General features: G+C 44.4%; 1 protein-coding gene and 1 pseudogene across 11 annotated transcripts in view; one reads left to right on the top strand and one right to left on the bottom strand.

Annotated features, from left to right (window-relative positions):
* Positions 1–16,639, bottom strand: part of LOC140633522 (protocadherin alpha-C2) — a 187,882-nt gene that overhangs the window by 107,411 nt on the left and 63,832 nt on the right. Inside the window, exon 1 of one of the 11 annotated variants that reach the window (XM_072826187.1) lies at positions 8,599–11,175. The exons of 9 other annotated variants lie outside the window; for them this stretch is intronic. In XM_072826187.1, the coding sequence (XP_072682288.1) occupies positions 8,599–11,010 (2,412 nt within the window). In that variant the 5' untranslated portion in view covers positions 11,011–11,175. Of the gene's footprint in view, positions 1–1,164; positions 3,691–8,598; positions 11,176–16,639 lie in introns of those variants that run through there. One more of the 11 variants, XM_072826188.1, reaches the window with a different exon arrangement.
* On the top strand, positions 13,946–14,958 carry LOC140632942 (small ribosomal subunit protein uS2-like; annotated as a pseudogene).

Genomic DNA, 16,639 nt, shown 5'->3' with positions numbered 1-16,639 from the left:
CTCTTCTAATACCAACATTTTTCTTTCCCTACTAAGGGAAGTTGTTTTTTTTTTTTTTTTTAAGTAGGCTCCACTTTGGAACTCATGACCATAAGATCAAGACCTGAACTGAGATGGAGTCATATGCTTTACCGCCTGAGCCACCTAGGTGCCCCCATATCTTTCATCTTCATCTTCATTCCTTTAAAAAAAATTTTAATTCATTTGAGAGAAAGAGATTGAGCTAGAGAGAGACAGCATGAGCAGGGGGAGGGGGAGGGGAGGAAGACACTGAGCAGGGCTCAATCCTAAGACCCTTAGATAAGGACTTGAACCAAAGGCAGACCCTTAACTGCTTAACTGACTGAGCCACCTAGGCACGCCAAGGCTGGTTTTTTATAAGGTTTATTTTTAAGTAATCTCTACATCCAACACGGGGCTTCTACTCACAACCCTGCGATCAAGAGTAGCATAGTCCACTCGCTAAACCAGCTAGGTGCCCCATGGCTAACTTGGTGTTTAGATGAGATGATGCAATTAAAGATCTTAGCACAGGTCCTAGAAAATAACAGGAGATTGATTTTATGTAAATAAGGATAGTAAGTAACCAATCTCACTTAAAAGAAAAAGGCACTCCGTGTGAACAATAACAAAATTATTCCTTAGAATTAATAACATAATTTTTATTATTATAATATCTGAAGGACATTGTGCTGAAATTAAAGTGGTGACCAGGAGGATATTTTACAAGCTTATGTATATAAGGAACAGTAAAGGAATTCAGTTCATGATGTATGAAAACTATTTGTACTCTGATCATGATATTAAGTTCAAACTTAAGAGTTATCAAACACCTATGCAGGTTTTACTCTTATGTACTAATATTTTTCAAGGCTAATAATTCATTTAGGAGAAATGATAGAAAAGACAGTTTAAAATGTGGTGATCCATAACCACCATTTCATCTACACATATCACTAACTAATACATGAAAGTTCAAGTGAACTTTCAAAGGAAAGTTTCAATGAACATGATATACACAAAAAGTTCAAAATAAGAATGATCATACCACAGAAGATGTTCTCTGGTTTAAAAGATAACACGAAGAAAAAAGAAAGGATGTATTTATACCCTAATAAAAAGCTATGAAAGGAAACAAATATTTAAATGATATGAATGACTTACTTCACTGGAAGTATTTAAACAAACTTCTGACTGTGGAAGGCTGGGGCTGAAGGCCATGAGGTCGGCCTTGGGCGGGCCCTCCCCAGAGCACACCCTCTGCCGCCTCTGCTGCGAGTACGACCAGCTCCCCACCGCGCTGGAGCACACCAGCGTGGGCTTCCCCGGCCCGCACGCGCCCTCGCTGGGCGGCGCCGAGCACCGCAGCGCCGTGGACAGCAGCAGCGTGAGCACCAACAGGCTGGACACCGCGCAGATGGCGACGATCAGGTACACGTTGACGTCCACCAGCGCCGCGCCCGCGCCCGCGCCCGCGCCCGCGCCGCCCGCCAACACCCGCGACGACGGCCTGGGCGCCTGGCCGCTCTCCACCAGCGACAGCAGCACAGTGGCCGTGGCCGTCAGCGCCGGCTCGCCGTGGTCCTTCACCAGCACCAGCAGGCGCTGGCGCGGCGCGTCCGCCTCGTCCAGGGCGCGCGTCGTGCTGATCTCGCCCGTGTACAGCGCCACGCGGAACGGGCTGCGCGCGCCCCCCGCCGCCGGCTGCAGCTCGTACGACAGCCACGCGTTGTAGCCCGAGTCCGCGTCCACCGCGCGCACCTTGGCCACCACGTGGCCCGCGCCCACCGCCCGCGACACCGGCTCGCTCAGCGCGCCGCCCCCGCCGCGCGCCCCGGGCAGGGGCAGGGGCAGGGGCAGCGGCAGCAGCGCGGGCGCGTTGTCGTTCTCGTCCAGCACGAACACCTGCAGCGTCACGTTGCTGCCCAGGGGAGGCACGCCCGCGTCGCGCGCGCTCACTTGGAACTGCAGCAGCTCCAGCTCCTCGTGGTCCAGCGGCTGCAGCGCGTACACCTTGCCGCTCTCCGCGTGCACCGACACGTAGCTCGACAGCGCGCGCTCGCCCACGCGCCGCTCCACCAGCGAGTAGGACACCAGCGCGTTCTCCTGCGCGTCCGCGTCCCGCGCCGACACCGTGAAGATGTGGCAGCCGGGCGGGTTGTTCTCCTTCACGAACACCGTGTACTCGGGCTGCGCGAATGCCGGCGCGTTGTCGTTCACGTCGGCCACCTCCACGGACACGCTGGCCGTGGCCGACAGCGAAGGCGAGCCTCCGTCGCGTGCGGTCACTACCAGAGCGTAGTTCGCCACGCTCTCTCTGTCCAGGGCGCTGTCCAGCACCAGCGAATAGTAATTCTTGAAGGTGGACACCAGCTTGAAGGGGACTTGGGGTGTGAGTGAGCAGGTCACCTGCCCGTTGGCGCCAGAGTCACGGTCGGACACGCTGATCAAGGCGATGACGGTGCCCACCTGAGCATCCTCTCGCACGGGGAGTGCCAGAGAAGTGATCATAACTTCAGGGGTATTGTCATTCAGGTCCAGAATTTCCACTAGGACTGTACAGTGACCTGCCATGGAAGGAATCCCTTTATCAACGGCGTTAACCTGAATTTCGTACTCATTATTCTCTTCAAAATCCAATTTCCCGTACATTCTGATTTCACCTGTTTCTGGATTTATTGTAAAGGTACATTTCTCACTCACTGGCAAAATCAGTCTGATTCCATAGGAAATTTCTCTATTCACCCCTTCGTCTAGATCAGAAGCGTTTAGCTGAATCACTCTCGTGCCATTTGGGACATTTTCAAACAGCGCTACTTTATAGCCAGGCTTACCAAACTCCGGAGCGTTGTCATTCACATCCAGAATGTTTATTTTAATTTGAACGGATCCTGTTAGCTCGGGTTTACCGCCATCCTGGGAGGTCAGCAATATATTAAGTTCTGGAGTTTCCTCTCTATCCAATGACTTCCGTAGAACTAGTTCAGGCAATATACTTTTATCATTTTTCGTTATTATTTTAAGAGTAAAATATTCATTTAGACCTAACGTATAGGTCAGAAGAGAGTTTACGCCAATATCCGCATCGAAAGCGCCCTCTAGAGGAAAATGAGAATCCAGAGGTGCAGATTCAGAAATCAATACCTTTTGTTCTCCTTCTCTGAACACCGGCGGGTTGTCGTTAATGTCCTTCACCTCCACCTCCACATGGAAAACCTGCAGCGGCCTGTCCACGATCACCTCCAGGTGGATGCTGCACTCCGCGCTCCGCCCGCACAGCTCCTCGCGGTCGATCCGAGAATTCACAAACAAAATGCCATTCTGCAGATTTACCTCTAAAAGGTGTCGGCGGCCTTTGGACGCCACCCGGAATTGGCGGGGCACCAGCTCGGTCAGCTCCAGCCCGAGGTCTTGCGCAATGCGGCCCACAAGGGTGCCGTGTTTAGCTTCCTCCGGGACCGAGTAGTGGACTTGGCCGCTCCCGGGTTCCCAAACTGCGAGGAGCAGAAGCGAGACCAGCAGTCGCGGGGCTCCTGGGCCTCCTCTCCAGGAAAACACCATTGCAGTTAACAAGACCTCTGAGGTGGGACTGTTGGTTTTAAGGGATCGCTCACCTGCGAACCTTTATGAGTATGGAGTCAATCCTATTCTGTCAATGGGTGGAATCTGGGCGCGGAGACAAAATTTTTCCTTTTCACCTTCTGAGTGTACAGCGACATCATGTGACTGATTATGTAAGTACAAGAAAGATCCTGAGGTTCTTTTTGGTTTAGCCACTTTGTGGAACACTTAAAATTTTTTGACTTTTGGATATTTTCATAGATTGTTTGTAAATGCCTTTTTATTTAATGTATATAATATTAGTAACAAAGCACAATCATTTCCATCATGCTGCAGTTTTTAAAATATTCTGCTTCAGTCTATCATAAAACAATCATTGAAATACAGGGTGTCAGAAGCTACTCTTTGGCTATCATGGAGAATAAAATGAATAATATGCATCACCCTCGACCTTATTTTGCTTACAATTCACACTTGTTGCCACTTTTATCCTTCATGAGCACTTTTGTAGAACTTTAGGAGAAACTCAAGAACTCCCACACAGTAAAAAAGAAAAACAAAAAACCCAACTAAAGTATTTCTATTAACTGAGTATTTCACTCATACAAATTATTTTATTCATACTTCTGTTGGATATAAAAATACGTCATATATATGGAACATGTCATTGTTTTTGGTTCCTTGATGCTTAACTGTGATGACTTTTCTTAAAATTGCTCTCATTCCTATAACATGTTCAAATGAGGCTTGGCTACAGATCCTGCAGGAGGAAAGCATTTTCATGTAACATGTTGAATCAAAGCCTCTAAATTTCACAATATTCTAAAGTGGCTGTGAAGCCCTAATACAAAATAGTTCTGTGAGATATTTTGAAGCCCAGTGTCACTGACTAAAATCAAAAGAATATAAACTTCACAATGAGGGCAGCCCCCATGGCGCAGCGGTTTAGCGCCGCCTGCAGCCTGAGGTGTGATCCTGGAGACCCAGGATCAAGTCCCACGTCTGGCTCCCTACATGGAGCCTGCTTCTCCCTCTGCCTGTGTCTCTGCCACTCTCTCTCTGTGTGTGTCTCTATGAATAAATAAATAAATAATCTTTAAAAAAATAAAATAAAATTCAAGTCAAAATCTTTAAATCAACGATTTGTCACCATTCCTTTTGCATAAAATAACAAGGGGAACTGTGATAAGAAATCTTTATAGAATCATTACATAATAACCAACGATGGTTCTACAAGTATAAGATAACTTGAATCAGGGCAGCCTGGGTGGCTAAGCGATTTGGCGCCTCCTTCAGCTCAGGGCCTGATCCTGGAGGCCCAGGATTGAGTCCCACGTCAGGCTCCCTGCATGGAGCCTGCTTCTCCCTCTGCCTGTATCTCTGCCTCTCACTCTCTCTGTGTCTCTCATGAATAAATAAATAAAATCTTTTTAATAAATAAATAAATAAATAAATAAAATATTTTAAAAAATAAGATAACTTGAATCAACTATAAAACTGGCTTTTAAGTAATCAAAAAACCATTTGAATTTTGATGTTATTGGACTACTTAAATTGTCTGATATCACTAACATGCTTCTTCATTTTCTATCATCTGTTTTCAAGAAAATCAATGTACAATGATTACTAAGGAACTTTATTGAAGAAGTAATGTGCTATGTAGTCCCCACACGCTGTTAGACATAATTAAATTACTTAAACAGATAGGAGCATCTAAAATTAGCTCAATACTTAAACAATTGAACTAGAAAATGGTTGAAATTATAATTTTAGGGCAGCCTGGGTGGCTCAGTGGTTTAGTGCCACCTTCAGCCCAGAGCCTGATCCTTGGTGCCCCGGGATTGGGTCCCACGGCAGGCTTCCTGCATGGAGCTTGCTTCTCCCTCTGCCTGTGTCTTTACCTCTCTCTTCCTCTCTCATGAATAAATAAATAAAATATTTTTAAAAAATATAATTTTACACCATTGAATGTAATCCTGAAATTAAACACAAAATCTGCAGAAAATAGCCCACATAATTTGGAATTATCTAAAAAGGTGCATCAACCGCTTATGTACTGTAAAAGTAATAATTTGCAAAATTTTTAACATGTGCTTAAGACATTCCAGTATCTTTATTTATTAAATCTAGATGGTCTCCAGTCATTCTAGGAACTTCATTTGGAGATGGATAATAATGTGTGCCTTATCTAACATTCACATTTATTATGTTTACAGTTTCATAAATGATGTGATGGCTTAATCTTTTAAGTCTAAAGCACTTTGCATTTTAATTTGGCTGCCTACTATAGAATAAAGGAATTTTAGCCTCTAATTTTAAGGGGAGAATAGCCACATACAAATGTTCATCAAATTCTGAAAGAAGTGACTCTGCCACTATACAAATAGCTAGAAGAATGACTTAAGGGTAAATGGCCTTTTGTAGAATCATCAGATGTGATTATAGCACATGGAAAGAAAATTTCACAAACACCAGGAATAAAGAATTTAAAGACAGGAAATTTAAAATGCAAGATGAGTGAAATGATAATTTTCAGTTCACTTTTTTCTTTTTATAAATTTGTATTGATTTATGATAGTCACACAGAGAGAGAGAGAGAGGCAGAGACACAGGCAGAGGGAGAAGCAGGCTCCATGCTGGGAGCTCGACGTGGGATTCGATCCCGGGTCTCCAGGATCACGCCCTGGGCCAAAGGCAGGCGCCAAACCGCTGCGCCACCCAGGGATCCCCTTCAGTTCACTTTAATAGACTTAACATTTTCCTTTCTAGATGAACCCGCAAAACTTAAGGAAGACTGCCAACTAGTATATGTTGAAGATATTATAAGCTTATATGTTTGTCTTCAGCAAGTTTGAAGACTTGGGTGAGTAATATAAATAACTTTATTTGCCTAGTAAACTGTGTAAGCATAAACCTGGGAGTTCTGTTTGTTGTAGATAAATCTGTACCCATTACATGCAATAAAATCAATAAAACTTTTAGTTACATAATTTCAATGAAACCAGCATACAACAATACAAGACTGAATTTTTTAACTGCGAATAATATGAAAACAACTGGTATCCAGAAATGGACTTTCAAGTCTATGGTCATCTAATCTTTTGACAAAACAGGAAAGAATATCCAATTTGGAAAAAGGACAGTTTCTTCAATAAATGGTGTTGGGAAAATTGGAGAGCCACATGTAGAAGAATGAAACTGAAACATTCTCTTACACCATACACAAAGATAAATAAAAAATAGATAAAAGATCTAAATGTGAGACAGGAATCCATCAAAATCCTAGAGGAGAACATAGGCAACAACTTTTTTGAACTTGGCCACAGCAACTTCTTGCTAGACATGTCTATAAAGGCAAGGGAAATGAAAGCAATAACAAACTATTGGGTTTTCATCAAGATAAAAAGGTCCTGCTTTTTATCAGCAGCAAAGGAAACAGTCAACAAAACTAAAAGGCAACCTTCAGAATGGGAGAAGATATTTGCAAATGACATATCAGATAAAGGGCTAGCATTCAATATCTATAAAAAATTCATCAGACTCAACACCCAAAAAACAAACAGTCCAGTCCAGAAATGGGCAGAAGACATGAACAGACATTTCTCCAAAGAAGACCTACCCATGGCCAACAAGCACATAAAAAATGCTCCACATCACTTGTCATCAGGAAAATACAAGTCAAAACCACAATGAGATACCATTTTATACCAATGTTAAATGTCTAACAAGACAGGAAACAACAGATGTTGGTGAGGACATGGAGAAAGGGGAACCCTCTTGCACCATTGGTGGGAATGCCAGCTGGTGCAGCCACTCTGGAAAACAGTGTAGAGGTTCCTCAAGAAGTTAAAAATTGAGCTACCCTATGACCCAACAATGGCACTACTGGATATTTACCCCAAAGATACAGATGTAGTGAAACAACACTACATGTTCGTAGCAGCAAGGTCCACAATAGACAAACTGTGGAAGAGGCCAAGATGTCCTTTGACAGATAAATGAATAAAGATGTGATGTATATATACATATATGCAATGGAATATTACTCAGCCATCAGAAAGGATGAATACCTACCATTTACATTGATGTGGATGGAACTGAAGGGTATTAGGCTGAGTGAAATAAGTCAATCAGAGAAAGACAATTATCATATGGTTTCACTCATATGTGGAATGTAAAGAAAGGGACTATAAGTGAAAAGGGAGAAACTTAAAAGTTAAATTAAACTAAATTAAAAATTCGAGAGGAAAATGAACCATGAGAGACTCCTGATTCTGGGAAACAAACAAAGGGTTGCAGAAGGGGAGGTGGTTGGGGGATGGGATAACTGGGTGATGAGCACAAAGGAGGGCATATGTGATGAGCACCAGATGATATACTACATGTTCACAAATTGAATTTAAATTAAAAAATACGATAAAAAAAAGAAAACAGAAAATGGGTTTTATTTTATCAGTTGAGGCAAAACTAAAGATTATTTAATGGACAATAAATGTACAATCCATGTTTAACACTACAGAAAAAAAGGCAAATCTTTTCAGACTTAATGAAGAGACAGTTCAAACTTCGATACAAGACTGAAATAACACAAGTGAAGTGATCTAATAATGTGAAAATATTAAAGCAAAAGGCTGTTAAAAGAGAAAAAGGATGAATAAATTGAAATATCCATAGTAATTATTTATAGTGAGGATTAGGGAAGAAATAAAGTGATCCAGGTACTTCATGGAAAATTAGAAATTGTATCTAATAAAGTGATGACAGGAGAGTGGTTCTTTCATCTTTTAACATTTTCTACCAAACATTAGGAGAAATAGGGCATTTGTTGGCTAAAAAAAACCTGATTTTTCTCATAATTAAACTTGGATTTTTATCTTTTCGCATTTCACTAACAGAAATTGTTCTCTAAAACATTTATACTCGTTTAAAACATTAATACCCAAAATACAGAGTATTCGTTAAAATATTCAATGAAATAAAATGGATTGTTTAAAATTTAACGTAGACTTCAAAAGAAGAGGAATCTATAGAACTCACCTGCCCAGGGTGATTTGATCCTGCCTCCTGCCTTTCCCCTCCGACTTCTCCATCCAGGCCCCGAGGCAGGCTGGGGCTGAAGGCCATGAGGTCGGCCTTGGGCGGGCCCTCCCCAGAGCACACCCTCTGCCGCCTCTGCTGCGAGTACGACCAGCTCCCCACCGCGCTGGAGCACACCAGCGTGGGCTTCCCCGGCCCGCACGCGCCCTCGCTGGGCGGCGCCGAGCACCGCAGCGCCGTGGACAGCAGCAGCGTGAGCACCAACAGGCTGGACACCGCGCAGATGGCGACGATCAGGTACACGTTGACGTCCACCAGCGCCGCGCCCGCGCCCGCGCCGCCCGCCAACACCCGCGACGACGGCCTGGGCGCCTGGCCGCTCTCCACCAGCGACAGCAGCACAGTGGCCGTGGCCGTCAGCGCCGGCTCGCCGTGGTCCTTCACCAGCACCAGCAGGCGCTGGCGCGGCGCGTCCGCCTCGTCCAGGGCGCGCGTCGTGCTGATCTCGCCCGTGTACAGCGCCACGCGGAACGGGCTGCGCGCGCCCCCCGCCGCCGGCTGCAGCTCGTACGACAGCCACGCGTTGTAGCCCGAGTCCGCGTCCACCGCGCGCACCTTGGCCACCACGTGGCCCGCGCCCACCGCCCGCGACACCGGCTCGCTCAGCGCGCCGCCCCCGCCGCGCGCCCCGGGCAGGGGCAGGGGCAGGGGCAGCGGCAGCAGCGCGGGCGCGTTGTCGTTCTCGTCCAGCACGAACACCTGCAGCGTCACGTTGCTGCCCAGGGGAGGCACGCCCGCGTCGCGCGCGCTCACTTGGAACTGCAGCAGCTCCAGCTCCTCGTGGTCCAGCGGCTGCAGCGCGTACACCTTGCCGCTCTCCGCGTGCACCGACACGTAGCTCGACAGCGCGCGCTCGCCCACGCGCCGCTCCACCAGCGAGTAGGACACCAGCGCGTTCTCCTGCGCGTCCGCGTCCCGCGCCGACACCGTGAAGATGTGGCAGCCGGGCGGGTTGTTCTCCTTCACGAACACCGTGTACTCGGGCTGCGCGAATGCCGGCGCGTTGTCGTTCACGTCGGCCACCTCCACGGACACGCTGGCCGTGGCCGACAGCGAAGGCGAGCCTCCGTCGCGTGCGGTCACTACCAGAGCGTAGTTCGCCACGCTCTCTCTGTCCAGGGCGCTGTCCAGCACCAGCGAATAGTAATTCTTGAAGGTGGACACCAGCTTGAAGGGGACTTGGGGTGTGAGTGAGCAGGTCACCTGCCCGTTGGCGCCAGAGTCACGGTCGGATACGCTGATTAGGGCGATGACGGTGCTGGGCTGAGCGTCCTCTCGTACTGGGAGAGACAGGGAAGTTATGGTGACTTCAGGGGCGTTATCATTCGCGTCTAAGATTTCTATCCAGACTGTACAATGACCTGCCATTGAGGGATTCCCTTTATCTGTGGCCTGTACTTCAATTTCATAAAACTTGTTTTCTTCATAATCTAAAGTTCCATTGACCCTCACTTCTCCGTTATTTTTATCTAGTGTAAATAAGAGTTTTCCATTGGGCTTAATTGACATCAAGGAGTAGGTTACCTCACCATTGACTCCTTCATCTGGATCTGTGGCATTTAGCTTTATTACCAAAGTTTCTTTAGCTGCGTTTTCCGTCAGTTTCACCTTGTATTCTGATTGCTCAAATTCCGGATCATTGTCGTTAATATCCAAGACGTGGACGAAAAGCTGAATGGTGCCAGTCAGCTCCGGTTTTCCCCCATCTGCAGCCGTCAGTAGCAAATTAAATTCTGGAGTTTTCTCTCGATCCAGATACTTCTTTAATTTAAGCGACAGTCTTTTAGTCTGCTTACTTTGTGTTGGTAATTCTAAAGAAAAATACTCATTGTGACTTAGTCTGTAGGTCAATAGAGCATTTTCTCCTATATCCGCATCAGAAGCTCCCTCTAGAGGAAAATAAGAGTCGGGTTGCTTAGATTCAGGAATCAGCAGTTTTTGTTCTCTGAGAGAGAACAGCGGCGGGTTGTCGTTAATGTCCTTCACCTCCACCTCCACATGGAAAACCTGCAGCGGCCTGTCTACGATCACCTCCAGGTGGATGCTGCACTCCAGAGTCCTCCCACACAGCTCCTCCCGGTCGATCCGAGAATTCACAAACAAAATGCCATTCTGCAGATTTACCTCCAGAAGGTCCCCGTGGCCTTTGGACGCCAGTCGGAAAAGGCGCGGCACCAGCTCCGCCAGCTCCAGCCCCAGGTCCTGGGCGATGCGGCCCACGAAGGTGCCGTGTTTGGCCTCCTCCGGGACCGAGTAGCGGACCTGGCTGCTCGCGGGCTCCCAGACTGCGAGGAGCAGAACCGAGAGCAGCAGACGCCGAGTGCCCAATCCCCTTCTTTGAAAGCCGAACATCGCATAAGACTATGACTTCCAAAATAAGGTTCTTTACACTCTCAGTACCAGAGACTCCGGTTTGGAGTTGAAAATCTGGCTGAATTTTTGAGAAGTTTCAAAGAATCCTTTAATGGTAGCGTTCGGCGTGATTGAGTCGTTTTCGTTTGGGGCGTTTCTGGCTGTTCAGACAGACCCTGGAAAGAACTATTTCCACCGAGTAAAGAGCGACACCTTGCGCCTGAATAGTGAGTACTGTACACTACATCGTACACTTAAAGGAAAAATATAATTAACTTCACGTATTTCATTTTATTATATACTAAAAACAATATTTCCAAAGTGCTTACTGAGGGAACACTCTTATCATAAGTCATATTGAAACTGATGGTATGTGGGAAATGATCTTTTATTCTTAACATGAAATTTTTGTTCCTATGTTTGAAGTTCTACAATTCTTCTTTTACATATCCACATAATATACAGTTTAATTCTGCAGGTAGCCTTATGAAAAACTAGGGTCAAAAATGTCCTAAAGATATTGTTTCTAAAAAAAAAAAGATATTGTTCCTAGGGGCAGCCCTGGTGGCTCAGTGGTTTAGCCCCACCTTCAGCCCAGGTCCTGATCCTGGAGACCCAGGATTGAGTCCCGCTTTGGGCTCCCTGTAGGGAGCCTGCTTCTCCCTCTGCCTGTGTCTCTACCTCTCTCTCTGTGTCTCTCATGAATAAATAAATAAAATATTTTTAAAAATAAAGTATTATAAAAAAGATATTGTTTCTAAAATTGAAATGCTACCAAATTTGAATTGTTTGACTTCTAATCTCTCTTGTTACTTTGGCTTCTAGGAAACTCAAAGACACATTTGAGGTTTTTTTTTTAAGTTTATTTATTTATTTATTTATTTATTTATTTATTCATGACAGAGAGAGAGAGAGGCAGAGGGAGAAGCAGGCTCCAAGCAGGGAGCCCGATGTGGGACTCCATCCCAGGTCTCCAGGATCACACCCTAGGCTGAAGGCGGCGCTAAACAGCTGGGCCACCAGGGCTGCCCAACATTTGAGGTTTTAATAACAACTCTAGGTTATGCGTGTTATCTATGTGCATTTGCCTTCTTTCCTATCTATTTTCTTTAGTTCTAATTCTTTTTTGTTATTTACATTTAATTGCATTTTTGTTACAAGCAATTTTATATCCACTGAAAAACAAAAATATAATTTCAAACTTAGTTTTTAATACATAGAATTCACAATGGAAAAGTTTTGGATGTAGATGAAATTTATATTTGGCACACATGATTTATCAGGTAAGTTGCACTGCTAACAGTATAATATGAGGTATCAAAATGATACTTTTTGATGGTGTCAATGATATGGAAGAAGGTGTCTTTCAATTATAAAATAAATTTTATTATAATTCAATGAAATAAATGTCACCATAAAAATGGATGTGCCATATTGGCCTTTCTAAGCCATCAATGTTGGTTTTTGTTTATCTGTCAAGATATATTCATGAAAATAGCTGACTTTTCTTTTTCATTCACCTTACAAATGTTTTTTAAGCACCTCTGAGTACCAGGCACAGGAGAGGATCAAAGAGACAATACATAGGAAATTCCATTAGAGAGAGCAAGGCCTGAGCAGGGAAGGCTTAATTATCATATTAAAGAATTGGAGTTGATCTTTTTTTTAATTTATTTATGATAGTCACACACAGAGAGAAAGAGAGAGAGAGAGGCAGAGACATAGGCAAAGGGAGAAGCAGGCTCCATGCACTGGGAGCCTGACGTGGGATTCGATCCTGGGTCTCCAGGATCGCGCCCTGGGCCAAAGGCAGGCGCCAAACCTCTGCGCCACCCAGGTATCCCTGGAGTTGACCTTAAGGGCACTGGAGAGCCATTGTATGTGCTGGAGCAAAAAAGTAAGGTAAGATTTAAGAGGGCTGAGACTGGCCAGATACGCAAGGCCAGTTTGAAGGGGAGAAGACCAGAAGCCAGGAGACCAGCAGGGAGCTGTTGTAGCATTGTAGGTGTGACCTGAGGTGGGCTAGCACAGAGCAGAATTTCCAGGACACAGTAGGCACTCAATAATGGTTGAATGTCCTGTTTCTTGTTGAAAGAATTCTGGGTTTGAGACCATAAGTTCATCCAAAACTGGGGAAAGGATTTTTAATGATACCTCCTCTAAATGCCTAATACTGTGTTAAATATATATATAGAAAATAATCAGGGCAGCCCAGGTGTCTCAGCGGTTTAGCACCGCCTGCAGCCCAGGGTGTGACCCTGGAGTCCCCAGATAAAGTCCCATGTCAGGCTCCCTGCATGGAGCCTACTTCTCCCTCTGCTGTGTCTCTGCCTCTCTCTCTCTCTCTCTCTGTCTCTCTGTCTCTCATGAATAAATAAATAAGAAGTCTTTTTTTAAAAAAGGAAAAACTTAAAAAAAGAAAATAATCAAACAAAGCAACCAAGTAGCAAATGACCTTAATGTTTGTATAAATTTAATTTCATAAAATATCAAGTAGAAAATGGGAATTGTTGATATGAATTATTATTGCCTGAAGATGTAATTTGGTTATATGTCCTTTGTCTTTTCACACAGCCTTGGATTTAAAGTGTCAAAAGAGGATACAGTGGAAGTTAGAAGTACAGAGTGATTAAGAATAAATATCACTCTAGCTTGAGTATTTAGTTGTGTGATTTTGATTATTCATCTTCAGTTTGAAAATATAGAAATGGCATATGAAAAATTACTAGTATAATTATGTTAGTATTTTCCTTTATCTTGAGTACACACACACAATAGTTAATTTCAGATCTTGTTCCATTTTTTTTTCAAATTTACTCTTTTCCCCATATTATCATCCTGCTAGAACCCTTAGTAAATTCTTTCTTAAAAAACTATTAAGGAAAAAAAAAAAACTATTAAGGATGGGCAGCCCGGCCTTTCCGCGCTACCCAGGGAAGGGTCCATACGGCGGCGTTGTTTTGCGTTCCCATCGTAACTTAAAGGGAAACTTTAACAATGTCTGGAGCCCTTGATGTTCTGCAAATGAAGGAGGAGGATGTCCTCAAATTCCTTGCAGCAGAAACCCACTTAGGTGGCACCAACCTTGACTTCCAAATGGAACAGTACATCTACAAAAGGAAAAGTGATGGTATCTACATCATAAATCTGAAGAGAACCTGGGAGAAGCTTCTGTTGGCAGCTCGTGCCATTGTTGCCATTGAAAACCCAGCTGATGTCAGTGTTATATCATCTAGGAATACTGGCCAGCGAGCTGTGCTGAAATTTGCTGCTGCTACTGGAGCCACTCCTATTGCTGGCCGCTTCACTCCTGGAACCTTCACTAACCAGATCCAGGCAGCCTTCCGAGAGCCAAGGCTTCTGGTGGTTACTGATCCCAGGGCTGACCACCAGCCTCTCACAGAGGCATCTTACGTTAACCTGCCTACCATTGCTCTGTGTAACACAGACTCTCCTCTGCGCTACGTGGACATTGCCATCCCTTGCAACAAGGGAGCTCACTCAGTGGGTCTGATGTGGTGGATGCTAGCCCGGGAAGTCCTGCGCATGCGTGGCACCATTTCCCGTGAGCACCCATGGGAAGTCATGCCTGATCTCTACTTCTACAGAGATCCTGAAGAGATTGAAAAGGAAGAACAGGCCGCTGCTGAAAAGGCTGTGACTAAGGAGGAATTTCAGGGTGAAGGACGGCTCCAGCTCCTGAGTTCACTGCTACTCAGCCTGAAGTTGCAGACTGGTCTGAAGGCGTGCAGGTGCCCTTTGTGCCTATTCAGCAGTACCCTACTGAAGACTGGAGCACTCAGCCAGCCACTGAAGATTGGTCTGCAGCTCCCACTGCTCAGGTCACTGAATGGGTAGGAACAACCACTGAGTGGTCTTAAGCTGCTCTTCCACAGAAGGAACAGAATGGAAATAAGGTTGACCGAAAATAAACAGTTTCTAAAAAAAAAAAAAAAAAAAAAAAGGATGGGCAGCCCGGGTGGCTCAGCAGTTTAGTGCCGCCTTCGGTCCAGGGCGTGATCCTAGGGTCCCGGGGATCCAGTCCTACATTGGGCTCCCTGGGTGGAACCTGCTTTTCCTTCTGCCTGTGTCTCTGCGCACCCCCCCTCTCATGAATAAATAAATAAAATCTTTTTTAAAAAACTATTAAGGTATGCAGACTTGTCACTTTTTATAACACTGAATTATCTTCTGCATCTGTGAAACAATCAGTTATAAGGTCCTCTAATCAAAACATAACATTAGATTACACTAACAGTAGACTTAACATACTATCTGAAGCCTGTCAGATTTATTTTAGAGGAAAAGGAAGGAAGAGATCTCCAAATGCTCCATTACAGAAATTAGGGATTGAGGTGTTACCTGCAGTATGGAGTTCTCAAAGATAGACAGAGGGATGAACATCAGAAAGTTTGCCCAAGACATATAATATTATATGTCTGCATTAAAACTAGATGTTAATTTAGCAATTACTTTCCAGTAATATGGTATGTTTTGAGTATATGAAAGGACACCTGGATGAACACCAAGTCATAAAAGAGTTTAATATATTGTATAAGCCAATGGCCCATCTTCTGCATTTTGGCTCTGATATTTCAGATACCACCATCACAACTAGTCCAAATAAGAGAGATTGTGTTATCTTTGAACTCATCTTTGGGGATAAACTTGAGATCTGGCAATAAGCTAATGCCAAGAAGTTCACATCAATACTGTTTTTTTTTAATATTTTATTTATTTATTCCTGAGAGAGACGGAGAGAGGCAGAGACATAGGCAGAGGGAGAAGCAGGCTTACTGTGGGGAGCTCAATGCAGGACTTAATTCCAGGACCCCAGGATCACAACCTGAGCCAAAGGCAGATGCTCAACCACTGAGCCACCCAGGCGCCCCACATCAATATCATTAATTAACATTGATTTTGTAAAATTGATTGAAACACTGAGGAACTTTGTGCCTGACCTTTACTAAATAAATCTGGTTAGTCTTTTTAAAAAAGATTTATTTATTTAAGCTTGAGAGTGCAGGGGGAGGTATAGAGGGAGAGAATCTCAAACTGACTCCATGACAAGCATGGAGCCCAACATAGGGCTCCAGGAGAGGCTCCACAGGAGGCCCCAAAAGGCTGGATCCCATGATGGGGAAGATCCCAACCACAGATGAAACCAAAAGCCAGACAGTGAGCTGACTCAGCCACCCAGGCACCCCAATCTGGTTAATTTTAGTTTTAACTGTATGTCCTGCTAGTCATATAATAGAGTGCATGGTTTAATATTCTATTAGTCCTCATCATAGAGCATAACAGGACTAGTAATATTATTGAAATGTAAAACAGAGAAACAAATCTTGAAACCATTCTTGGAAACACAGGAGGTTCTTTAAAATCAATAAGTTAGAAGTACCGTCCAACATTGTATTAACAAAATTATAGGATATGCTTATTGATTGATGTTTATTCTTTGCTCTCACAGCTTATTGAAGTATACAGTTATTTGATCATAGATCATCTGACCAGTCAGCACAAATCTCACAGGCAACAATAAGACTGAAGCAGACTGAATTCTGAAATAGCCACACACACACTCAAAAGATTTCATGGGGAATATATAGCTTTAAAGCTGTTTTTGAAG

Source organism: Canis lupus, chromosome 5 (assembly GCF_048164855.1).
Source record: "Canis lupus baileyi chromosome 5, mCanLup2.hap1, whole genome shotgun sequence".
NCBI lineage: Eukaryota > Metazoa > Chordata > Mammalia > Carnivora > Canidae > Canis > Canis lupus.
The sequence above is the reverse complement of the archived record's forward strand: the minus strand, read 5'-3'. Positions and strand labels throughout refer to the sequence as shown.